Source organism: Manacus candei, unplaced genomic scaffold, assembly GCF_025592945.1.
Source record: "Manacus candei isolate 608988 ecotype Guabito, Panama unplaced genomic scaffold, ASM2559294v1 h1tg000015l, whole genome shotgun sequence".
Classification (NCBI taxonomy): Eukaryota; Metazoa; Chordata; class Aves; order Passeriformes; family Pipridae; genus Manacus; species Manacus candei.
The window spans coordinates 22,467,030-22,493,054 of NW_026138063.1; the positions used below are offsets into that span (position 1 = coordinate 22,467,030).

The 26,025-nt window shown below is 50.0% G+C and overlaps 1 protein-coding gene and 1 long non-coding RNA gene across 4 annotated transcripts; one reads left to right on the plus strand and one right to left on the minus strand.

Moving 5' to 3' along the window:
* The first annotated feature begins 1,458 nt into the window (after positions 1-1,458).
* PCCB (propionyl-CoA carboxylase subunit beta) lies at positions 1,459-23,945 on the plus strand. 3 transcript variants are annotated; one of them, XM_051782445.1, is made up of 15 exons: positions 1,459-1,664; positions 3,420-3,539; positions 5,079-5,147; positions 6,354-6,410; positions 9,013-9,126; positions 10,578-10,688; positions 11,016-11,124; positions 12,033-12,153; positions 15,431-15,512; positions 17,324-17,447; positions 18,644-18,751; positions 21,493-21,593; positions 22,700-22,798; positions 22,976-23,069; positions 23,689-23,945. In XM_051782445.1, the coding sequence occupies exons 1-15, from the start codon at positions 1,482-1,484 to the stop codon at positions 23,808-23,810; spliced, it is 1,614 nt and encodes a 537-aa protein (XP_051638405.1). In that variant the 5' UTR covers positions 1,459-1,481; the 3' UTR covers positions 23,811-23,945. The 3 variants fall into 3 exon arrangements, with proteins under 3 accessions (XP_051638405.1, XP_051638404.1, XP_051638406.1); XM_051782444.1 differs by lacking the exon at positions 22,976-23,069; XM_051782446.1 differs by lacking the exons at positions 1,459-1,664; positions 22,976-23,069 and adding an exon at positions 2,251-3,324.
* On the minus strand, positions 23,271-25,976 carry LOC127468856 (uncharacterized). The gene is made up of 3 exons (XR_007903688.1): positions 25,106-25,976; positions 24,228-24,795; positions 23,271-23,392 (listed from the first exon to the last, which is right to left on the minus strand). It is a non-coding gene; the product is annotated as an uncharacterized LOC127468856 (long non-coding RNA).
* Between the last annotated feature and the right edge of the window lie 49 nt (positions 25,977-26,025).

Here is a 26,025-nt window from a genome sequence, read left to right on the forward strand (position 1 = left end):
GGCTGTCTTTTCCAACCTGGTCGATTCTATGATTCTGTGACTTGGGGGACATCCCAATAGCTGCTTTCTGGTACTGGAGAGCCCATCTATGTCCTTTCACTAACCCCTCTGACTGGAGAGTGTAGTGAGAGGACAAGGGCAGCTGTCCCCAGGTGGAACAGGGCAGGTTGGTACTGAGTAGAAGGGGTGGGAGGGGAATCAGTTTCCCCATGGGGCCAGTCGGGCTCTGAAACCAGGACTGGGAAAGGTGTGCCAGCCTCTGGCCCTGCAGACTTTCAAATCCAACTGACAAAGCCCTGGAAAACTGGTATGAATTCAGTGCTGTGTGTGTTGTGAGTAGGAGGCTGGACTGGAGCCCGAGAGCCCTTCCAAAACGAGTCATTGTACAGCAGCTTGGATATGCTGCGTAATCCAAGAATTCCCATTTTGGGAGATTCCTCAGCCTTACCCTTGCGGTATCTGCAGGGCCGTGCTCGTGTCCCACGCTCGGTGCAGGGACGCGTCGGGCAGCACTGCCCCGGCCCTGCCGGAACGGCGGCCCGTGTGTCGGGGGCCGTGTGTCGGGGGCCGTGTCGGAGGCGGAACAATGCTCTGAGCACAGGTGGCTGCTCGCAGGCCGGAGCGGCCTGGAGCGATGACATCAGATCTGTGGATTGCGGATCACCGCAGGGAGGGCCCCGCGCGCTGCGTGTTCCCCAGCCCGGCCCGCCCCCTGCTCGCGGCTCGGGGCTGGCCTGGGCCCTGCCCGGCTGTGCAGGGACCGGAGCCAGAGCGCCTGGTCACGGGAGGCGGCGGCGGAGATTCACAGACCGTGTCACGGGGACTGTTTTCGTGATCAGTCCTTTCTGGCGCTCGGAAGAAAGAGGGGACCGCTAATCTTGCGGGCAAACACCTCTGGTTGCCGTCCCCACTCGTGAAACGCCACAACGGCCTCTCCTACGCACACACGGGAAAGGGAAAGGGGCGAAAGCTGATGCGTTTTCACGTTGTTCTGTCTGCGCGATGACAACAGCGATGAACGGCCCGGCCGAGGAGGGCTGGGCTCGGTACCGGCCTGCGCGGGGCCGGGGGCTCCCGGAGCGGGGCCGGGGCCGTGCCTGTGCCCGGGGCCGTGTCTGTGCCCATGTCTGTGCTCGGGGCCGTGTTTGTGCCCGTGTCTGTGCCCGGGGCCGTGTCTGTGCCCATGTCTGTGCTCGGGGCCGTGTTTGTGCCCGGGTCTGTGCCCGGGGCCGTGTCTGTGCCCGGGGCCGTGCCCGCGGAGCGGGTCCGTGTCTGTGCCCTGGGCCGTGTCTGTGCCCGGGGCCGTGTCTGTGCCCGGGGCCGTGCCCGCGGAGCGGGGCCGTGTCTGTGCCCGTGTCTGTGCCCAGGGCCGTGCCCGCGGAGCGGGGCCGTGTCTGTGCCCGGGGCCGTGTCTGTGCCCGGCGCTGTCCGTGTGGGCCGGGGCGGGGCGGGCGCGCAGGCGCCGCTGGGCTGTGCGGGCCATGGCGGCGGTGCGGGTGCTGTGCCGGGCGGCGGGGCCAGCCCTGCCTGTGTCCGCGTCCCTGTGCCTGTCCCGGGCCGCCTCGGGGGCCCGCCCTCCCCCCGTGCCCCAGCGCATCGAGGAGAAGCGCCGCGCCGCGCTGCTGGGCGGCGGCCAGGCCCGCATCGACGCCCAGCACAAGCGGGTGAGCCGCGGGCGGCGCGGGAACGGCCCCGGCACGGCTGGGAGCGGAGCTGCCGGGCCACGGGCAGGCGGGACCGTGCCCCTCAGTGCCCGGCACGCCTGGGAGCGGTGCTGCCAAGGAGAGGCGTCCCAGGGGTCCCGGGCCCGGCAGGAGCGGTGCTGCCAAGGAGAGGTGTCCCCGCGGGCCCGGGACAGGCAGGAGCGGTGTCCCCGCGGGCCCGGCCGGGCCGCTCCGTGCTGGGGACCCTCGGGGCAGCTACAGAGGCCCCTTTCTAGGGAACTTTGCTCAGGAGGCGTCAGACACTGCAGTGCCTGGAAGCCCGGGCGGCAAAAAGAACAATTCCGGTGCTAGTACCTTTGCCTCAGGGTGCTCTGTAATGTGCGTGGGGGGGTAGCGGACGCAGAAATGGCAAGTTATGCCTGCCGTGGGATGGTAAGTTCTACCTTAACACTGCCCAGGGTTTGGAATCACCATCCAGCACAGTTTCATCTTTACACTGCTCTTACAGATGTAAGCTGATCTTCTGAGGGATGAGAGCAAAGAGTAGAGGAGTGGAAATAAGGTAAAGACAGATGGGAGGGATGACAACAGCTGGGTCTTTAATCTCCCGCCTCTGTTCAGAATGTGGGCAGTGCTGGCTGGAGTGACACAGAGGTTTCCTATTTGTGTTCATTGTTTCTTGCTGGGATACCATTTGGGTTTGGTGCAAGGCCCCAGTGGTATCACAGTGACTTGTAGGCACCAAGGAGGTGGGAATGGCCATTCCTGTGAAGGATCAGTCAGTGGTCAGTGTCAGCAGTTTCCCTCTCACATATACAACATCTGAAGTGAGTTCATGCTCACTGAGTTACGTCCAGGACACTGACACACAATAAACAAGCGTTTCTGCCTGTCTAGGGCTCTCAAACAGCTTATGTTTTATATAAATTAGATCTATGGCTCACCTTAGGCCTTCCTGCCTTTGCTGGTTTTCATAAACTTTTTGGCCCACTGGTCAGATGTTTTGTAGAGAGCCTGAGCTGTGTTTTAATGTCCTGTTGGTGCAGAGTCACACCATCCCCTAAGGAAGACAATCCAGGTGCCCTCCCTTTGCAGACAGATGCTTACCCGGGTTGGCAGTAACTTTGCTGGAAGCTGAAGATATAAAGAACTTTGCAGTCATCTGTTGCTGCGTGTCACTGAGTAAGGGATTTGCATATCTGGTCAATTCATGGAGTTCTTGGCCCTTACCCTGCTTGTGCCCATAGCAGTGTCCAGCAGCAAACAGCACAAGAGGGTTTTGTCAGAAGATCCCTGCAGGCTGTCATACTTCCCTTTTCCTCTCATTCACTGCAGTCCAACGTGGAGTGTGGTGAATTGAGCCCTGAGCAGTTGGGAAGGACTGGTTTAGCTGTGGAAGGGCTCCATGGTTAAGAATAGAACAAAGGCCTTAATAGCAGCATTTAAATGTGTAGGCAAAAATAGCCGTGATGCTTTTATATCTTGTTGAAAAGTCTCTGAGATTGTTTCCTTTCTCCTGTGGTGGTGCTGCTCCAACAGTCAGCCTTCTTTTCAGAGTCTGGCTTGCATTATGCTTGTTTTTCAGGAGGATAATCACTATATAGGCCATTTCCAGCTTTGGGGGCCTGCAGTTGCTTAATGGGCCCAATGTAGCAGATAAGTGAGGCTCTGTTTGATTAAACTGCATCTGCTGGGGGTCAGCAAACAGCCAGAACCACCTGATGGCTCCGTTAATTGTTGCTTGCTCTGTTGCAGGGAAAGCTGACAGCAAGGGAACGAATTCTGCTGCTCTTGGACCCCGACAGTTTTGATGAATATGACATGTTTGTGGAACACAGATGTGCTGACTTTGGGATGGACTCTAGTAAGAATAAGGTACTTTTGTCTCCTGTAACTCTTGCTTCAGTGTCCTGTGCCGTGCAGCCAGCCCACTGGTTGAAAATGGGCATGCAATTTCTTTTGTTTGTTTTGTTTTCTTTTCATTTACGAATTTGTTTTGCAAATTTGCTTTAATTACTCTCAGTTTCCATTTAACAGCTTACATAGTTTACTTCTCCATTGTTTAAACTTGATCCTTTTTTTACAGGGTCACCTGTTTGGTTCTAATGCCTCCCTGGGTATTGCTTAGGTTCATATTTTAAACAGTAGAGGAGGCTGCAGAGCTTTGTTGGTGCTCTTCACATGGGATTCCTCCCACAGAGGGAAAATCCATGGCTCCCCAAAGTCTCTCACCATAACATGAAAGTGAGGAGCAGGAGAGCCCCGAGTGTGGCAAGAGGGTTAATGTCTTCCTTGTCCTTCAGAATTCCCCTTTCAGAGAGCTGCACCTTGTGTTTGCAGAGCCCAGTTTCACAACAGCTGACCCAGCTGTGGCCAGTGAGCTGGAATATTAGTTTAGCATTGAATTTCCTGGAGTTCCTGGAACTTTCTGAGGGAGGGTAAGACTTGTGCTGCCATCCAGGCTGCTCTGGGAACTGCCTGGGCTTTGGGACCTGGCTGGCAGTGCGGGTCTGTTTGCTGCTCTCTGTGTGCCAGGAGCCCTGGGCTGGGAGCAGAGCTGTGTGTGCAGCCTGGGGAGAGTCCTCAGGCAGGTGTGACCCTCCTGGGGACAGTCCTCAGGCAGGTGTGACCCTCCTGGGGACAGTCCCCAGGCAGGTGTGACCCTCCTGGGGAGAGTCCTCAGGCAGGTGTGACCCTCCTGGGGACAGGCCACCTTGGGATAAATGGCCTCAGAGTGGGCCCTGCACCAGACACTTTTCTTTTTTCTTTTTTTTTCAATACCAAACAAAAAACATTTCAGTGCCTGAAATTCCTTGATGGCAGCCCAGTAAAGTTTCTTTTCTACTGTTTTCTTTTCTTCTGTATATTTTCTTTACTAGAAAGTGAGACAACATAGATTGAGCACATTTTAAGACTCAGAGGTTCCATTTCCTCTTCCACCTCTTTCTTCTTCCATTATTTACAGGGTGAAAAACGGGACAGGTCGAGTTGAAGCATTTGAGTGACTGTAATTATATTTTTTGACCTTTCCAGGTTTGTTTTTTATCCTGTATCAAAACCTCAATGATTTATATGCTGTGTCCATTCTTTCGGAAACATCAGGTCCTAATAAAAGGCACGTCCTGTCTCTAAGGACATGATTGCCTTGACTCCAGATGTGCTGAAATTTGAAGGGAAACTGCTAAATGCACTGATTTTTACACTAATACACAACAAATAGGATGTTACTTCTAGCTTTCCTTTTCAAGGCTGGGGAAGATCCCTGTGCAGCCCCCACTGCAAACACGGAAGGCCAGTCCTCTCAGGGAGCCAGCCAGTCTTTGGTTTGGCTGGGGCTGAGTTTGTGGGGTTTGTGGTGGCCATCACTGCTGCCTCAGTGTTCCTGCTGACCCTCTGGAATTGCTCTCTCTGCAGTACCCTGGGGACAGTGTGGTGACGGGCCGGGGGCGCATCAATGGCAGGCTGGCCTATGTCTTCAGCCAGGTATGGCTTTGCTGCTGGTTGTGAATAGCATGGACTTATCCTCTGAAATAAAGTCAAACTAGTTCAGTGTGGCCATGTAGCAATGCCCCTGTTTGCCTGCTACCTGTAAGCATAAGCTAGACCTAAGATCTAATAAGTTAGACCTAAGATCTAATAAGTTGGACCTAAGATCCTGTGGGAGGAAGAAGGGCACCCTCAGCCGAGAAGAACCAAAAGAGCTTGTGACAGATAGCTTGTAAATAGATAAAATACACTTTTTATGTTAAAATATAGTTTTTATATTAAAATTAAAAAAAATATTTTAGAGGAAACATCAGAGGCAGAGACCTATCTTGGTTAGCATTACCACTGTGAAAGAAAGGCTTTCTTTCAGCTCATTGGTAAGTGCTGCTCTGTTCTGGGCCACAAAGTAGCCTTTGTTCTGTTTGCCCTTATGGCCACAGTGGCTGTTGCTGTGTGACCTTGGAGCCAGTCGTGCACCCTGCCTGTTTTGTCTTGGCTGTGTGGTTCTCCCAAGGAGGGACACTGTTGTGTGGGCCTGAACTTCAGAGAGGGGCCTGACACAAACCTTGGTTTTACAGGAACACAGGGAGCACTTTTTATATTAAAAGCATTTAAAAGTGCCCCTTCCTGATATACCCCGTTCTTTTTATATTTATATTTAATGACCTTTTCCCCATCCAAATTCAGCTGCCACCTGAGATGCTCCTTCCTCTTTGGGTCAGCTGCTAGTCATAGTTGAGCTGTCCCCTGCTTTTGGGGCTTCTTTGAGAATGAGACTCAGTGGGAATGCACCAGAGAACCTCACCACAGGTTGGCTCTGGGCTCTGTTGGTGCCAGGAGGTGTAAATGTCCCCTTTTCCCTCTGGATCAGTCCAGGGCCTCGTGTTGCTCATTAGACAGAGATCTTGACTCTCAGGCCATGGGTAGCACCAACAGTCAGAGTTGGCCCCCCTAAAAGATCAATCAACTCTTGACATAACTCATGAATACAGAATGGTGACACGTGGTCAGGTTTTTATTATTTTATGAAAGGAGGGTTGGACTGAGCTGGGTTGATCTCCAGGCTGCACTGAGGGAGTCACTTGTTTTGGGGCAGCACACCAAACACAGAGCACTGTAGGACTGTGTGGTTTACTTGCAGTATTTGACAGCATTCTACTGAAATGATTCTTTTCCTAATCTGGAAATTTGCTTTTCCTCCAGGATTTTACTGTGTTTGGAGGCAGTTTATCTGGAGCTCATGCCCAGAAGATCTGCAAGGTAATACTTCACTGGGGAAAATAACCCAAAAAATTGTCGGCATCCTCTTTTCAGTCTCGTTGTGATAATGACTCGGGTGCCAGTGTTTTGTGACTGACTCTGGTGCCATGGCAGCCTGACCACACCTGTGTCCTCCTGTCAGTTCAGGTGGGAACACACAGGAGGGCAGGAAGGTACCCTCTGGAAGCTTTTCCAGGGTAAGAGAGCTTTTGCAGGTAACACACACTGTGTTGAAATTAAGTTGTGCTACAAAAGACGAGAGACTTGCCAAGTACAAATATAAATTAACTAGTCACTACTGGAGAAATGTGAAATGAGCTGGGAGCAGCTTTTTCCTATAAACAGTGGGATGTGGAAGTGTACAATATTTATAAAAAGCAAATGTAACCAGTAAACAGTCTGGAGATAAACATTTTTACAACTCGGAGGTCACCTTGATCCTCAGAGCTGCTGTTATCAGGCACTTGTGGCTATTTATTCCTGTTTGGCTGCTTGTCTCCCTGGAAAAGCTGCTGTTTGAATCCCAGGGCTGGGGACACAAGAACTTATTCATGCCTGAGTGTTGAGTGCTGTGGGCTGGAAAAGCTTCCTGAGTTTTCTTGCTGTGGAATCAGAAACAAAGATTTTTGTGCACAAGGCCTTTTCTCCTGTGGAAATAACTACTTTTTGGCATAGGCACCTCAGCAGTGAGGGGTGTAAAAATTGAAAACGCAAAGCCTTTGGGCTAGATAAGAACAGCTTGGCTTTACCAAACCTTAATATTGGGAAAGACTTGGATTATCCTTTCACATGGGAGCTTTGAGGGTCTGTATTGGGAAGGGATGGTATGGGATTGGATGTTTTCAGCTGTTTTTTTTGATCTCTTATTTCTAAAGCAGCAGGGAGAGTGCTGATCACAGAACTAGGGAAAAGTGTGAGTCCTTGCTGCTTGGTGCTGTTCCTGGTGAGCATCAGTGTCAGTGGTGGGCCCCAGAGTCTGAAGGCTCTGGATGCATCAGCTGCTCTGGGCCTCAGTCTTTGTGTGTTTTAGGATGAACTTCACTGTCTAGAAAGGCCTTGAAATAAATAAATAATGCATAAATAAGTCCCTGGGAAACAGCACAAAGTGTCAGTGAACTTGTTTCACTAATCTGCTCTAATAGGACAACAGGCTTTCTAGGAAGAAGCAACACATGTCAGCTCCAGGGATTTTCAGTGAGGCATTTGCTCATTGCCTGTGTAATGTCCCTGTCAGCAAACGAGGGTAGTCTTGGCTCACAGACTGCTTGCAGCCCACGTGGATCTGTTGGAAATTTGGGATTGCATTTAAATTGTGAAGCTATTCTGTGTGTCTACCACCAGGATATTTCAGCTTTTAAGTAGACATTAAGGATACAAAGCAGCAAGAACCCCTGTTTTCCACAGAATGACAGCTCGTAGGAACAAATCACCCTGGAACTACACAGAACCATGTTCAGGCTGGAATTTTGGGCACTAGTGGCTTGAGTGGGACTTAGTATGGTTTCTGTGTTTCTAGGCAATATAAAATTCAAGGTTGATGCTACAAGCACTCTGAGAGACAGGACTAGAATTGTAAAACTCTTAGTAAGTGTAAGATTGTCTGAAATAGGATACGATTTTGTAACAGTGGTTGAAAGGGCCAATAGTGGGCAGGGAAAAGCAACTTGGAAATTCAGAATGGGGATTGACTGACCATGTGTGATTTTACAGAAGGTTATTTAGGAGCTGAAGCTGAGCTTGATGTTAAAACAGATCTCAACATAATGTGCTAGTGATGTAGTGTTATCAAAATGGCAAACATCTTACTGGAATCCAATAATCGGGAATAGTTTATGCAAGGAATGTAAGGAATTCAATCCTCCCACTTAAGCCTCTCTTTGGAGTATTGTTTATGATCAGACCTCAAAAAAAGGATGTAGAGAGATCAGTGTGACTGAGTGAATGGTGCTTGGCCTGGAACTGTGAAGGGGAATATGAAGGCTGAAGACTTGGGGTTTTTGAATGTTCCCAAAGGTGAAGGCCAGGCAGGAGTTAACTGCTCTCCCTCACTGCTGTGTATCAAAGAAATGGAATGTTTCTGAATTTCCAGAGCAAAGATTTAGTTTAGTCTTCCCAAAGAACTTGTAAGAGGGATAATCAAGCATTAGAATATAGTGCTTAGGAGATTACACATCACCACTGCAATAAACTTGGAGGATCAGATTAGACATGGATGAGGGGGCGCTTAAGGTGCAGTGCAGGCCCCCTGTGAACAGGGATGGATTGGCCCTCTCTGGTCCAGCTCCTGTGACTGAGTCACTCACAGAGCAGTGTCCCTTTGTGCATCACCCAAACCCAGTGCTGAGTGTGGAGGTGCAGGGCTGGCAAGGCAGAGAAATACTAAAGGTCCTGGGAGAGATTCACGGTGTGTCTTGTCCCCTCCAGCCTGACTGAGGCCAAACGTGAACTTCAGGGAGAGTTGGAGACTGAGAGTTGATGTGAATAAAGGAGAAGCTGAGCAGGCACTTCAGATCCTGCCACATATGGATTTTTGTTCTCGGGGATGCACATTCTGGGGTGTGTTGCTTTGGGGTCATAAGGAGGGGTTTGTGTCCATCCCCAGATCATGGATCAGGCTGCCATGGTGGGAGCTCCCGTGATTGGGCTGAACGACTCCGGAGGAGCCCGGATCCAGGAGGGAGTGGAGTCCTTGGCAGGCTATGCAGACATATTCCTGGTGAGTGGGCTGCTGGGTGCCCAGGGAGCTTGGCACCCATGGAGATGGACAAAGTCTGTCCCTACTTGAGCCTGTTTGTAAGTAAACTTTAGGTTATCACTCTGTTTCAGCCAATGGCTAAAGCAGCTCGTGAGACCCAGACCTTGGTTCTTTTCTTGGCTCTGGGCAGATCACTGTGCTGCTCAGGTCCAGGTGTTAAACAAGGGTGATGCTGAGCCCTGCAAAGCTCTGTGGTCCAAGGAGAGGCTTTGGTCATGAGAGACAAAGAACAGGCAATTTGTTTAATTGGAAGACAGTCACAAACAACTATTTAACTTTTTGGTTTACATCTAAATTATCAATTGCCTATATCAGGATGGAATTCCTTTGAACATTTATGAGCTTGAGAAAGGTGGGCACCATAATTCAGGGTTTTGTTAGGGGGTTGTAACCCCCCTCCAGCTGTCCCTGTGTCTCCTCTGCAGTGCAGACATGGAAACAGTTCCACACAGCAGATTTGTTTTCAGTAGAGTTGGTAAAAGGGGGAGGATTTCCACTGCAGAAAGAGGGACTTAGAGTAAATCAAACACTATGCACTTGAAAAAAACTTGAGAAGCTCAAATCAGAAGCAGCAAGTGCCTGTTCTGTCAGGATGGGAGGTCAGTGTGGGGGGGAAAAGGGCTGCAAGTCAGAGGTTTCTGTTCAAAGAAGTGGGCAGTACAGTGTTAACCTTGCTGGTGGGGGATATCCAGCCTTGATATCAGACTGGTGAAAGTTTTATGTTTCTACACGATTTTTGTGGCTAATGCAGGAATTTTTCCTCTAGACACGCTGCTGCTCTTTCCCCCCGTGCTGACATTGTTTTATATGCTTATCAAAACATAACTGCTTTGGAGTGTGTGCACAGAACATCGTGGTTGTGCCTTCAGGAGGAATGTGAGCAGGTGGGGGGGACAAGTCAGATGCTGACAGTCAGTGTGGGAGGAGCAGTTCCAGGGTGAGCTGTGGTCCAGCTGAGCACTGAGCAGTGCAGGTGCTGCTTTTGGACACCACACCCTCTGTGCTGGGCAGCACCCCTTCACCTCTGTGTGCACTTGAGCTGGTGCAGCAACCTCTGCCACAGCTGGTCAGTACAGCTTATATGTGTCTCTGATCACATTCAAATTTCAGGGACATCCACTTCTCCCCAGTGCAGTTTTTGCCCCTGCAGCATCTGTTGAGGTCACTCATTCCATCTCCCTTTGCAGTCATTCCATGGTGTGTAGGAAATCAAGTGCACAGGAACAGAAAGGAGCAGAACAGAAGCAACAAAATCATTTGGGTTCTACTTGCATCAAGGCATTGCCTCCAGATATTTGTCTCCCAGGAAATAAAACGATTCTGTTTATGATTGTGAATTCCTGCAGACTCTGGGCACAGATATAAAGATGCACTTTGCTGGTAAAACCAGATGTCTTTTTTTCCTATTGCAGAGAAATGTTCTGTGTTCTGGGGTGGTTCCCCAGATCTCCCTCATCATGGGTCCCTGTGCTGGTGGAGCTGTGTATTCCCCTGCCTTAACTGATTTCACATTCATGGTCAAGGTAAGGGTGGAGATGCTGTGCCAGGACCTGCTGCTGGGGACCTTGTCAGATACCAACTCACCACGTGGGAATGGGTGTTTTTTGAGATGGTCTCTTGCTTTGGATCAAGTTTATTTTGCATGAAAAGGCAAGAAATGCTTTCCCAAATAGCTTGAGGATAATTGCATTTTTAGTGGATTTTTAATGCAATGCAGGACTTTTAAGAAACTTTCCCTCTGTTCTGCTCTTATTCTGGGGAAAGTGTCTGGAGACTGTGGCTGTTCCCCTCGTGCTTTTCAGCCTTGGCTCTTGCATTCCCTGTGGGTTTCTGCTTTTCCCCCTGCCCAGGACACATCCTACCTGTTCATCACCGGCCCTGATGTGGTGAAGTCTGTCACCAATGAAGATGTCACCCAGGAGCAGCTCGGGGGGGCCAAGACACACACTGCTGTGTCTGGTGAGAGCTGGGGCTTCCTTAACAGGCTGATTGTGTTCACAGGAATGACAGAGGTGTTCTGGCTAAACTGCTGATTGGCTCATGCAGAGTAGTCTGAAGTGATAAAGCTCTGCTTAAGAACAAGTTCTTACTCTGTATGTGGCTCTCTTGAGGGTCTGTTTGAGTAATGGAACACTAAACAGGAAAAGTGGGAGTGTGGGAGAGGTCTGGGATTTGGAAGAGAAAGTAGCAAATCCACAGAAGATCCTACAAGTGGGAAGAGACTGTCAAAGGGCAGGGCTTAGCAAAGCTGGCCTGGGGTGGGGTTTTTATTTGGTTGTTCTCCAGAAATTTGCATGAGTTGAAAGGTTCTCAACAGTCCCTTGTTTGCTCACAGACGTGATTGATTGAAGTGCTCAACTCCAAACGAGTGGCAGTGTGAGATGGAGCTCTTCTTTTCCTCATTTTGTCCCTCTGGGAAAACTCTGAGTCATGAATCTTCTCACGGCTCAAATGACTGTGAGATCTCAAATTCTGTGTGAACTGAGCTGATGATGAACCAAAACCAAACACACAGATGCTGCCCAGATCCAGCTATTGTAAAGAAATTGTGGTGCTCAAGTGCAGCACAGTAACCTGAACAGAATTCCAGAAGGCTGGACCCAGCTAGGCTGTGACAGCTGATAAACCACTTCACATTATTTTAAACATGAGATCAACAATCCAGACCTGTTACAGAGGAAGTCTGATATAGCCACACGTTTTCTAGGTATTTTTAGCTGGTCAGATTTGGTGGCTTAAGGCTCCCAATTATTCATGGCTCAGGTTTAAAGATTTTTACTGTGGCTTCTTTGTATCTTTATTGGGATATATTTGAAAAGGAAACCTTGCACAGTAACTTCCAAACCTGCTTTGCCATTTCTGTGCAGGAGTTGCCCACAGAGCCTTTGAGAACGACATCGATGCTCTGCTGAACCTCCGGGAGTTCTTTAATTATTTACCTCTGAGCAACCGTGACCCCGCCCCGGTGTGTGAGTGCCACGATCCCAGGTGAGAGCAGATGGCTCTGAACACCCAGGGCCGGGGCTTCTGTGGCCCCAGGGGTGCAGAGACACAAGTGCTGTGTGCTGGCACCTTGGCAGGGTGTGGCAGTGTCCCGAGCAGGAATTTCTGTGTGCAGAGCAGGGGGAGCAGCCACCTCTGCACAGGGGGTGCCTGGAAGCAGTGAGTGAGGAGAAAACAGTGAGCTCGAGTGGGGAGCCTTGCCTTGTGTTGTCAGTTGTGTCTGTTGGGTGAGCTCTGCCTGTGAGGGCTGGAGGTGGGGAAGCACAAGGAGGCAGAAGCTTTATGTGTCAGGGACTTGTGGTGTAGCTGACAACGTCACACAGGACAGACCTGCCAGGGGGAACAAGAGTCACCCTGTGAACTTTTATCAGGGCACTTTTCCAGGAGCTGGAGGGACATGGGACACTGAGGGGACAGCTTTGCTGGGACTGCCACAGGCAGAGACTGGCAGGGCAGGAGAAGCATTTTGACCCAAGGTCTGGGTACATCCCAGGTCAGCCCTTCCCGCAGGGAGCCCTCAGAGCTGTGCCCCTCCCCTGGGTGGGAGTGGCACCTCAGTCTGCTCCTTCCAGTTCCTCACACGTGTGTGGTGTGTCCTGGGGCCTTGCATGCATGAACATTTCAACGTGGCAGTCAGGGAGGTTATTCTCTTCATGCCTCACTGTGCTTTTCAGTGGCTTTGCAACAGTTTGTTTGGGGAGATGGTTTTGGGTGAGTTTACAGATCACCTGAAATACTTTGTTCACTTTTGGATAAATAAATTCACCAGTTCCTTTTGGAGCATGGTCAGACAGGTCAATTAGTTACTGGTCATACATTTTTCTAAGGTGTTGATCTCTAAGACTGTTCTGGTTTGATAGTGATAAACCAAAGTAAATCTCTTGTATTATTTGGTAAGTCTGGGGGTTATTTTTGAGGTTATCGTGGTCTTTCTAAGAATTCAACAAGCTGTTCTTGGATAATCACTCTCTGTAGACTCGATTATGGTATTTTATTTCATTATAGAAACAACAGTCCATTTTTAAAATCAAGGTACTGTATAACAGGCGGTTTATTTTCTTGTGAGAAGCTGTCAAGTTATGTTGTAGCTCCTAATGTATAAGAGATTAGCTCATTATTTCTTAAGGGAGACAGCTTGATACACTGTTAGAGGATCACAGAATAATGAATGCCATTTGTACTAAGAACTTCAATTTAGTAGCCTTTATACATGTGAAGACAGATCTAATTGTTAAATTTCCTGGTTTTACAGCAGCATCTCCAATATTTTTCCCATTTGTGGTCCTAATGCATAGATTGGTATTATTTCATCTGGACATACTGACATCTTAATAGACTCCTTTTGCTTGGGATTGATGTGTTTGATCCTCAGGGTGCTCCAGCCCCAGCCCATTTCTCTAGAGGAATTGCTTTCTTATGGCATCATTTTCACACCACAGAAACTTGCCACAAATGATGCAAATCAAATGTAACCTACCTTTGCCTTCAGTGTGAAGTCCTGAGGCTGGTGGGGCTGTTTGGTGTGTTTGTTTGTCTCTCTAGGTAGGCAAGTTCTTTTTGGTGCTGAAAAATGTCAGTCTTGGCTGCTGAAACGTGGTGGAGTTTTTGTTGTCAGTGGCCTGGGTTCCAAAGGGGTGGAAGTTCCTTCCAGAGGCAAGTTGTGTAATGGTGAATGTCCCCTCCCTTTGGAGGGTTCTGGGTCAGGACATTTGGTGTGTTCTATGGTGTGATTTTTACCTGCATGTGTAAAAGTTTGACTTTCTGGAGGAGGTTATTGCCAGCTCCTGGAAACCAAGAGTGGTTTCCCTTCTGCACTGAATGAACCCAGTGTCCCTGTGGGTGAGGCTCTGACGGGCTCTGATGAGGAGCAGCAGTTCCTCCCTGCTGTGGGATCTGTCAGAGGCACAGTTCTCAACCCCAGTGGCTCCAGCAGTGAGCTCCAGGTGTCCTCTGTCCAGAGTGGTTTGAAGGAGATTTTCAAACGTAGTATCCTGGATAATGTCTTCATTTTGATGATGGTCATTTATTTTAATGCTGTTAGAATTTCCCTCAGCACTCCACAGCACTGTGAATTTATGGGAGCACTGATTTAATTTTTCCACTTTGCTTATCCTGTGGGGCACCACAGGTCACAGGCAGAATCTGAAGCACATCTCTATCTACTTTATGGACAAGAAAGTTTTAGAATCTTTTGTAGGTTGGGGTTTAGTCTGTTAAAGTCAGTTTAATTTCATCAGATTAAGGGTTTTTTGTATTGTTTTATGGAGGCATTTGCCTGCAATACTGGTAATCCTGTGGAAGAAGCAGTTGAAGTGTTGCTGTCCCCTTTATTCCACTAATAGCTGGATCTCTTCCCCTCCCAGCGAGGGCTGTGCCTCCCACCCCGTGGGTTTGAGCAGCACAGCCACAGCCACGGGGCTCAGTAAGAGTTTTTGGCTGATTTTGACAAACTGCAGGTCCCTTCCTTCAGTTTTAAATTGGGTGTCCAGAGCCTTGTGCTGTCCTGTTCTAAAGGCACTAAATCATGGCATTGTTACAACAGTTATTCAGTGGGAACTCCACAGAAACACCATTTGTAACAAACACGGATCAGTATTTTTATGGAATGGCACAAACATGCTGATCCCTGAAGCCTCAGTGGTGGCTCCTAAAAAGTGACCCCCCATGGGACTGTGAGTGAATCCAAAGACCAGGGAGGAGGGAACTGATGCTGTGGCTGTGACAGGGAGCTGCATGTGAAGTGTGTCCCTGTTGAGGGCAGGAACAGCAAAGATGTTTAAATGCAGCCATGCCATGGAATAAACTGAGTGTGGATGTGTGTTCCCATCCAGGGATGCCTGGAGGCCGGGGCAGTGGGCATGGCAAGGTGTCCTTGTGGGCAGGGAGGGTCAGTGTGCACTCCTGGGCTGCAGGAGATCAGGGCTGGCACAGGAGCTGCCCCTCAGCTCTGCAGGCTCTGCCCTCCTGCCCTGACACTGGTGCTGTGCCGTGTCCCAGCAGTGCCCCCTGCAGCCCCACAGCTCCCCAGGGCTGGGCTGGTCCCTGCTGTCCCAGGAGAGCCCTTCCCAAGCAAGGGGCCCGTGGGAGAGAGCTCTCCTTCAGGGCCAGGGCCAGGCTGCCCCAGCCAGGGAGAACTGGTTCTTCTCCTCTTATCTGAGGAGGTTCCAGTGCAGTGTCTGAGAGGTGGGATTACTCACCCAAGGCTGTGCTCCTGGTGTCCACCTGCTCTGGGCTGACGTGGCTCCCTCCCTGCTCTCCACAGTGACCGCCCTGTTCCCGAGCTGGACACCGTGGTCCCGAGTGAATCCACCAAAGCCTACGACATGCTGGACATCATCCACTCGGTGAGTCTGCAGGGCTGGGGGCAGAGTGCAGGGCTTGTCTTCTGGGGCTGAATGGCTGTCAGGAACCAGCAGAGTGGCACTGAACAGGCACACTGGGATTTATTTATTTATTTATTTTAGTCTTCACAAGTGGCCGTTTTTACCTGTTTAGTAGCCGTGAGTAAAGGGACAACAGGAACTGCAGGGGAAACAGATTTTAACACATGAAACAAAAGATTTTAGCAAATGAAAGGAATTCTGAGGTTTGTTTTCAGGATACCCCTGATGCTGCATGCACAGCTGTGCAGGTGAGGGAGGCTGTAGTTCAGTTTTCCCTCTGGGGTTGAAGCCCCTTCCCCTTGAGTTCTGTCACTTGCCCCTCCCTGCACCTTGTTCTCTCTGCCTTGAATTCTGGCACTCTTTAATAAAAGTAATAAACTACCCAGAGTGCCTGCGAGGATTTACCCTTCCCTGGTTATGCTGAGAGACAGTTATGTGCACACACTGTACAAGAATATACATTTATTTGTTTAAATTACCAGTCAAGCACTCGGAAACTCCCGAGCTGGTGTTTCATTAAGTGAGGCAGATCTCTGGGGAGGGGGCAGGGAAGGAACATCCTACAATTTTTTTAAAAATCTGAAAGCCAGTGTATAAATAACAGGTTTTATTAAAGCAGCACAGGCAATGCTGGTAATTCTCTTGCCTAATTTTGAGTACTTTACTTTTCCAGGTCTAACAACTCAATCCATTATAAACACCGGGCAGAGAACAGGGTTGTAAAAGAAGTTTTATCACCTGAAGCTGTTACAGCCCCTGTAGAGCACCCTCAGAGTCCAAATTCTGAATATTAAAATTCCCAGCTGCTCCTTCTTCCACTGGGATGTTGAGCAGCAGCTGAGCCAGGGTTAGGGGGCTGCTGGAGCCAGGAGTGACACAGGCAGCTCACCAGCTGTGTTGGTGGGACCTTTACAGTTTCTCTTTGCTTTGACTGTCTCTCCCCACTGTGCATCCAGCCAACACATTCAGTCTGTAACTGGCTGCATTTAGACTCATTTTAGTGCAGAAAGCAAGCTCAGGGTATTTTTAATCTCTGGATCCTTCCATTCTGAGTTTCAGCACTACGTGTACTGAAAGTTAAAAGGTGGCATTGAAAAAAGTCCTGAAGTGAATTAGGAAAAAAACCCCAAACCTTCCCAGGGATTTCGAGATGTATTAAGGAAAGAAATACTTACATTTTCCACAGCTTTTCCGAGGCTGAGGCAAGGGAGCTGACTGGCAGAGTGCAGCGTGTGGGCCCGGCGGGGGCCGGGAATGCCGGCAGGAGCAGCCGAGTGTAGGTGTCGCTGCTGCTCCGTGGATCGCGGGATCTCTGGGATGTGCTCCGTGCGCTGGGGACGGCGCTGGGCAGGGCACACACCCAGCTCCAGCCCCAGAGGGAAGTGCAGCCACCACAGGTGTGCAGGGAGGGATTACAGGGGCCGTGGCCGTTTCTGAGCTCCGTGAGGTGCTGTTTCATCGCTGGAAATTGTTCCTTAAGTCTGCCACTAATTAAGATGTGAGAAAGAAGTTCTTAACATCTGACTTAAAGTTTTAGTTTGTTGTAAGCTAGGAAAAAGGCTCACCACAGTCATAAAGGTCTAGTTAATTCTTGGCACACAGGCTGCAAAGACAAAAAGGTTTCCCTCCCTCCCTTTCTTTCTTTCAAAATTCTGCAAGTTCTGAAATGGTTTAAGAGTTCCCATCCTAAGGTGACAGAGTTTGTGTTTGCCTGTGTATTTATACACATCTGTCTGTCCTCATAAGGCCCTGCCTGACTCTCACCCCTGCAGATTGTGGATGAGAGGGAATTCTTCGAGATCATGCCATCCTACGCCAGGAACATCGTGGTTGGATTTGCCAGGATGAACGGACGGACTGTCGGGATAGTGGGCAACCAACCCAAGGTGGCATCAGGTCAGAGTGCAGTGTGGGACTGTCTGCAGTGCCTGTGCCTGTTTGTCTGTGCTGTGCTGTGGAAGGGGATCTGGCTCCAGGGGTTGGGTTGGTTTGTGTGCTGTTCCGCTCCTTCTCAGGGCTTTTCCACCACTTTGTCCTGACCCTCACTGAGAGCTGTGAGAGCAGGGTGATCTCACTCCCAGGTAATCCAAGAGTGCTGCATCCAGCACACACACAGGGGTGCAAGAGCAGCCTGCAATTCACTGGATTAACCACAGTCTGGGAACTGCCCCCTTCCTTCCACAGCAGTAAAATCCCTAAAACTCCTCTGCAGGGTGAGGGGACTTTTTTTGTCATCTCCCTGTAGCCAGAACAGTGCAAAGCCTTCAGACCCTCAGGTGTGGGGCTCTTGACACCAAATGGTACAGATCACCCTTTTAAACTGTCCAGGGGCTTTGCCTGCTTTGCTCTCTTTAACTCAGTAATTCCTGAAGTGACCTTCTCCAGTCTGAACTCTATGGTTTACTCCTTGGTTTTAATTCCTGTGGCTTCGTGTTTGGGAAGATCAGATGACCAAGTATGATGTTTCATTCTTTTATTATCCTTACAAGATATGCCTATCAAGATACAAGACAAAAGGTTTTAATATTAATTTAATCTTCACTTGATATCAATTTTAACAACTATTTTTAATGGTTCACATAGATGCTTTTATACAAAATTTTTTTTGGTTTAATATAATTGTGCATAATATAATCCTAAATGGCACTGAAACAGAACAGAAACACTTTGCAGCATGTTTACCAAAAATGCTGGTCTTTCTCAAAATATTATTGGACTGTTTAATGTTTTGGGTTTTTTAATGGGGAACTCTGTAACCTTTCAATACGACTGATCTAAAAAAGACCAATGAAGAGAAAATTACAGAAAAAATATTTTAAATGACAAGATTGTAATTAAACTGCTCTGGTTTGGGACAGAAAGTCTTTGTGCACAGGAGTTAGAAAAATGAAATCAGCCTTTGAATGTAGCTTGTTCTGTAATCTTAGTTCTAAACCGGGAAAACTTCAGGCACATTATCTCCACATTACCTCCAGATAAGCCTTTCCTTTTTTTAAAAAAAAGACATTACAGCTAAAACAGTGTGATTTTTTGAGTTGCCTTGAATTACTGCAGGTCATTGGTAACACCTTTTTCTGTGTTCTGAACTTCAGGGTGCTTAGACATAAACTCTTCTGTGAAGGGAGCCCGCTTTGTCCGGTTCTGTGACGCCTTCAACATCCCCCTGCTCACGTTTGTGGATGTCCCTGGATTCCTGCCAGGTGAGCCTGGCCTTGCAGGGCACTCCTGGGGCTGAAAACACATTTTAAGAACTGTGAGAAAGCCTTGACTGTGGTAGACTTGTATAAGCAGGTATTCAAATCCCACTCTTTGGGACAGGAACTCTGTATTCTAAATACAGGAATCATCACAAAAGGATGGTGAAATGTGCCAAAAATTGCAGGAAAATTAAATGGTGCCCAACTGTCCTGCTACTGTCACCATGTTCTGGGATCCCAGCACGGTGCTGGTGTCCCACCCAGCTGGTGTCCCAGCTCCTGTCCCAGGAGAGGGACAGGTCACACAGTTAATGCTGGAATCTCCAGCAGCCTGATGGAGACACTGGGATGACCAGTTTGCCAGGGCCAGGTGTGGGGATATCCTGCTCTGGAAAGCTCTGTCCTGCTGCCCAAAGCTGTGACTGTGGCCTGTCCAAGGCAACAACTGCCCTGCCTGGAGATGCTGCCCTGGCCAGAAGTGCTGGGAAGTTACACTGATTTCTGCATTCCAAGGAGACTCCAGGCCCCTCTGGGTGCTCAGCTGTGTGTTCAGGTGCTGTTTGAGTCCCACAGCTCTGTGCTGGGCACTGTGGCAGCAGAAGGCCCAGCACAGGCTGTGCTGCCCCAGTGCCAGGGAAGGCAGCCCAGCACCCTGTCCTGAGCCCTGGGGGCAGGATGAGGTGAGAGCTGGCACTGCTGGCCCAGGGCAGGGAGCAGTGGCAGCTGTGGCACCATTCCCACATCTGCTCAGCACTGCAGGTACTCAGCTCATACTGGCACATGTTGCTGTCCAGGCTTTGCTGCAGCAGGAGAAACTGCCTCAGCTGCTGGCAGAGATGTGACAGGATGGACCTGTGGGGGAAAAGGATGTTCTTGTTGCCACTGACTGTTACCCACAGCCCCCCCTGGGCATCTCTGAGAGGTTCTCTTGTGCTCCAAGGCCCTTCTCAGCTAAAAATGCCCGTGGTTTAGAGGCTGCAGGTGCATGAGGAAGGACAGGGCTGCAGTGAGCTTGCTTTCAGCACAGGCTCTGGGAGCAGGAAGTGTTAACATGACCCCTCAGAAAACAGGCCATGAGAGGAACAGACACGTTACAGGATCCAGTCAATGTCAGAGCTGTTGTACAAACCACGGGTCACCTCGAGGCTCTCCAGCCATCACAGCACTGAAGTGGCCCTGGCCAGCATTCCAGTTCCTGCTTTAACACTTTGGAGCTGGCACGTTTTAACTGTGAGGCAACACCAGAGGGGTCACAGAACCTTCCTCTCCCCCTGTGGGCTCACCTTCCTCCTGTGACCTGGGCCAGGCACCAGCTTAGTTCACTTCAGGGGACACCACAGGAATCCACATTTGGGGAGCTGCTTGGAATCCAGGTACAAATTATCTCCATACAGCTGATAAAAGTAGTGACTTAATATTGCATGATAGTACACTGGTTTGAAAGTACATAAGCAGGAGAAAAATAAAACAGAGAAAGCCAAAGAGAGGAGACCTTAGGCTTGATTGTGATCCTAAATTGTTCCATTTTAAGCAGTTTGGCAAGATTGGCCCATTATTAACATTAGAAATCTCACGTAACAAATTCTGAGGGTGGCATCATCCCATCTCCCTGTCCAGTACAGAACAGAAGGAATCTGTCACACTGGCTCGTGGTGGTGCACTGAACATCTCAGTGTCAGTGACCCAAACACCTGAATAGCCCCCAGTTTCATAGGTGTGCACAGAGATGACATCTGAGGCATCTATAACCTGTAGCTGGATAAAAATACAGAGTTAGAACAAGTTTGGGACTGACTCTGTGGCTAGAAAAGAGTTTATGTTCATTGGTCATGGGTGCCAGTGTAAATAATTCAAATAACTGAATGATCTTGAAGCACTTTGAGTGACTGGCTGTTCTAGATGTGAATTAGACCCTGGAGTCTGCAAGTGTTCCCCAGCCCCCGAGTGCCCCCAGTGTCCCAGCTGTGCCCAGGCAGGTCCCACTGGCTGCAGGGAAAGGCAAGAACTAAAGTGAAGTGTAGGCAGAAATTATCAGACCCTGAAATCACACTTGAGGGGAAGCATTAAACCAGGTAAGTTACTGAATCTCACTAAAGAATTTTTACTTAAAATTCTTACATTAAAACCCCCACATCTATTAGATGATCCCAGGTACTCTTAGGAGGTTTCTCACGTGCTGAAAGCAAAAGCCCATAGGTGGATTAAACTGCTGGAGATTGGCTGTAGAGTTATACCCAGCAGTCTGAAATTCAGAAATGTTAGAAATAAGTTCCATGGGATTGCTGGTTCCAGTGCAGTCAGGTAGCCTGTGTTTGGGACATGTGGATGACTTACAGTCCTGTTTGCTGCCCGTGACCATTCTCCAGAAGCACCTGCTGTGAGAATCCCTACAGAGAATCCCTCTGTCTTTAAGGACCATCAACTAGGGCTGGCCTGAAGGATGACCAGCAGTGAATGTAGACTGTGTTTCCCACTGCTGGTCACAGGTGGAGTCTGGGAAATGCTGTATTTTGTTCCTAGGGAGGCACCATCTGGTGAGCGTTGCTTTGTGACCTGACACACCAACAGGTGCTGCTCTCGGTCAGAGACTTTGCAGAGCTGCTTGGTATCTTACAGAGGACACTGCCTGGTCTTACCTCCTCCAGGATGTTCACAAGGCTGTGGTGGGGCCAGGTTTGCTGCTGGTGATGGATGATGGGGTTTTGCGAATTCCCTGGAGGGAAATAAATATTTGTCCTTTGTAGGCACAGCCCAGGAGTACGGTGGGATCATCCGGCACGGTGCCAAACTGCTGTTTGCCTTTGCAGAAGCAACTGTGCCTAAAATCACTGTCATCACCAGGAAGGTAAGTTGGGATAATTCCATGGAGATCTTCCAGAGTTCCTGTTTCCACCAGTGGCAGTTTGAGTTCCAGGGAGCCTTGTCTGTGTGTCCCATTGTCACATCTCCATCTGCCCCACCTGGTAACACCTCTTTGTGTCAGGGCACAAGAGCCCATTTCTTCTATTCCCAGACCTCAGTTCCTTCCTTCCTCTTGTCTCTGCACCCCTCTGAAACCTCCTGTTTCTGCCCTGCTTTCTCCCTGGAATGCCTTCACTCAGGACTGTCCCATGTCACCAGGCCTGTCTCGCTGAGGACACACCATCTGCACACAGCAAATCTGCTTTCTCTCCTCCTGCCCCTTCAGCCTCCCCCTCCAACCCCAGCACTGACAGCATCTGTGTCTGCAGGTTTAACACTCATGTGGTGCCTCTTCCTTCACAGCCTCCTGCCACAATCTGCCTCATTTCTTCCTTTCTCTCTGTAAGGTACCTGACACCACGCTCCATAAGCTCTGGGTCCTTACAGGATTAGTCTTTTCCTTGCTCATTTTCTCCCTCCTGCTCATTTTTCTGAGAGGCTTTTGGCTTATCATGGCAAAAAGAAAAAAGAACTTTCCTTTTTTCTCTGCCTTCTCTGATTGTTCCAAGTGTTCCCACGCCGTGCCTGTCAGCCCTGCAGCCCTGCCCTGCCAGGGACTGCACTGCAGGTTGCTCTGCAGTTCTGCAGTGTGTTCATCACTGCTGTCTGGAGCACTTCCAGTTGCAGAGTGGAGCACTGCAGAGCCCGAGTGCTGCACTCCCTGGCCAGGGAATTCCAGAGGCACCCCGACTGCTGGGTGTGAGTGCATGTGCAGGTCGAGGCTTGCAGGTCAGATACACACTGACCCCTCTGTGCTGCCCTGGACAATGGTCCTGGTGACCAGCAGCCCCCTTCCTGCCCCCTTGGAGCTCTGGTGGCAGAGGTGTCAGTCCCAGGAGGCTGTTGCAGCAGTGGGGATGCTCATGCTCTCCTGCAGGTAGAGTTCAGCCCCAGTTCTTGTCTCTGGCCTGGCAGAAGCTGCAGGAGGGGTGTAGGCAGTTGCTGCTGTGAGATCCCAATCCCAGGAGTGAATCCTTGGTTCTGTTCCAGGCCTATGGTGGTGCCTATGACGTGATGAGCTCCAAGCACCTGAGAGGAGACGCGAACTACGCCTGGCCCACGGCCGAGGTGGCCGTGATGGGAGCCAAGGTGAGCCCAGCCACCCTCCCACCAGGGCACAGCCACCAGCGCCCTCCCAGCACCACAGAGGGGACAGGGGACGGGGGGACTTGCTCTGAGCAGCCCACCGTGGTGGGGAGGGTGGGGAGGCCAGGGCTGCCCTGGCTGTCAGCAGAGGGATGGCCCTGACCGACCGCGCTGTTCCAGGGCGCTGTGCAGATCATCTTCAGAGGAAAGGAGGCCAACGCGGAGCAGGAGTACGTGGATAAGTTTGCAAACCCCTTTCCTGCTGCCACGAGAGGTATGGATGTCTCCCCCACTGTGTCCCCTGCTTGGGTCTCTCAGTGCACACAGCTTTTAAGGAAACCTTTTGCTAATGAACAAGTTACTGAGGCAAGACCCGAGTCAGAAAGGTGAGGCTTAACCACAGCTTGTGCATGTGAAGGACAAACACATCTAGACACAACACACATCTTCAGCTGGAAAGAGCCTAGTCAAAGGTGGGGACTGCTCTGAAAAGTGCATCTTCAATTTTGTATATGGTAGAAAGCATTTCACAACTTTTCCTCTGTAGCACAGGTGCTTTTCCAATCTGGTTGACAGCCCTGGATGCAGAGCAGTGGCCTGAAGAAAGGGACAGGATCCAGTTCAGTTATGTGCCCCAGGACACTCTGGAGCAAATTTTTCCACTGTTTTGACCTCTAGCTTTACAGTAGTAACTGCAAATTTAAATTTAAAAATTATTGATGCAGGAATAGTTCCTTTCCAGGCTATTTTAAGTTAATTTGTAACCTGTGAATTTACTTATTCCAAATATTGTTTTGATTTTGCTAATTTATGTTACAGCCTAGGTCAGAAGGCCCAGAAGCAAACCTTCCCTGGTTGCTCAAGTTGGTTTCTCCTTGTTTCCATTTTTCCAGGGTTTGTTGATGACATCATCCAGCCTTCCACCACCCGCAGGCGGATCTGCCACGACCTGGACGTGCTGGCCAGTAAATCCCAGGCCAGTCCCTGGAAGAAACATGCCAATATCCCGCTGTGAGGATGAGCAGGGGTGGCCCTGCAGGGAGACTTGGCACTCTCTCGTTAATGGAGGTCTGCTTGGCAATGGAAATAGCTCTTTGGGTTTTGATTTGGCTGATAACCATCAATAAATCATAGTATATATTTCATTTAATTCTGAGGTCTGACCAGTTCACCTCTCTAAACCTTTCTGGTGGTTAATAATCAACAGCCCCTGCTGTGCCTGCAGCAGATGAGCTGTTACTAATTGCTCAAGGTCAAACATTCCCTTGGCTCCCTCATTCCATAGGCCCTGAGGCAGAGCTGAGTGACCTCTCCCTGCTGACCTGCATTCAGGTGTAGCTCCATGTGCATCTTTGGAGTCTGACTCTACTTGCCTGCACCACAGACTCAGAGAGGAGAATCCTGAGCCTGGCTTGCAGGATCCCAGACTAACCTGTTGTGTTCCTCTGCCAGACTGTCCAAGGCACAGCTTTTCCAGGCCAGGTCTCAGGTGGGTCTCAGAGCTGCAGGCTGGGGCACAGGTGGGAGGTACAGAGAAGGTGCAGCCAGCCCCCTCCTGAAGGGCAAGCAACAAAAAAGGGCAGTTCTGGTGGGACATGAAAATCCTTCTCCCTCAGCACAGGCTGGAACAGAGGCCTCCAGAGGCCTCATTTTTCTGTGATTATCTGCCAGACTTGCAGTAGGTGTTAGCTCAGCTCAGCCCTGGGCCCTGTGCTCGCTCTGCTCAGCAGAAGCTGCATTTGACCCCCAGCCCCCAAGGCAGAGAGGAGCAGCCAGTGTCACCCTTAGCCCTGCTGCACCAGCTGCAGGCACAGGAGGGCCTGGAGTGACCTCAGGGATGCACTGGGAGACACAGCACTGCCCTACCTGCACATGGAGCTGCTGCTGTTCACTCCCAGCACGGGCCTGAAGGAGCAGAGAGGCAGGATGGCCACTTCCCAGGGAGCAGCTCTTCCCAGGTACGTGCAGTGAGTACAGCTGTGGAGCCTGGAGCCTGCAACCTGCGGGGAAAAAAGGCAACAACTAAAAACTATCTAAAAGCACAGTTCAAAAGGAGCATTTCAGGTCCGAGTCCCAGCTCCAGAGGTTTTTGGATGCCTTGGAGGCAGCACACTCAGGTTCCAGACACACTGTCCTGGCTGCAGCACACTGAAGGAGCTGCACGAAGCTGTAGGGAAGCCTTCCCCTGTGGGAAGGGAAGCAATACACACACAGCTCCTGCAGCCTGCCCAGGGTCAGGAGGAGACAGTGAGAAATGCAGTGGTCTTTGCCACAGAGAGAAAAGGACAGCTTTGTTAGTTGTTTCCTGACCTCACTGGTGCCACAGCCTCCATCCTCTCCAGTCCCTTGCCAGCAGAACAGTTTGGATTTTTTCTCTTCATTTCCAAGCAGTTGTTCTTCCAGCACAACATGCTGGAAACAGGCTGGAAAGCTGCTCTGGCCATGCTACTGGAGATCCTGAATTGCAGTCACCTACAAAAACAAGAGGTACAACATAAACTCCTCGCAGCAGTGAGCAGCCCTCGAATGGGGCAGCAAGACAGGTTACTTACTGTGTTCTCCAGGGCAGCAGGAGCTGAGCATGACTTACAAGCATTTGGGCTGTGTCTCAGGAGCAGCTCAGACCTTGAATCTTATCCCTGCTCCTCACCTGCTGCATCTCGTTACCATTCCTGGCTCAGGTGACTTTCCTGAGGTAGTGGGCCAGGTGATAAATCAGTTTTCTGTGGTGCTATAGAGCTGAAATCATTCCTGGGTGGGACAGAAATAGCACCTTGCTCTCATACATGGTAATAATGAGGACATTTCTTTTCAGGAATCTGTAAACTCCATTTGGCCCTGCTGGTTGTTGCAGTTTCCAAGCCTTTGCCACTGCAGCTTCTTCCCACGAGGTCCAGGTCACTTCAGACGTGCAGGGCAGGAGAGGCAAATTCTTCTCAAAATTCGTGACAGTTCAAGCAATTGTAAGTTCTAACAGTGCAGCTTTCCCAGAGGTGTGGGGCCTTCCCAGATTTACAGAATCTCACAATAACCCCCCAGATCAACCAAAAACACACCATGGTGGAGGTATGGAAAAGAAGCCCAGGGAGGGTTTTCCATCACTCTGAGGTTGAGTGGGTAAGGTGGTGGTACAGGACCAGGTTGTGAAGCCTGGACTACCTGAAAACTATCTGTCAGCACTTCCTTTACTAATTCCTTGAATTCCTAGAAGTCAGTGGGATGACAGGATG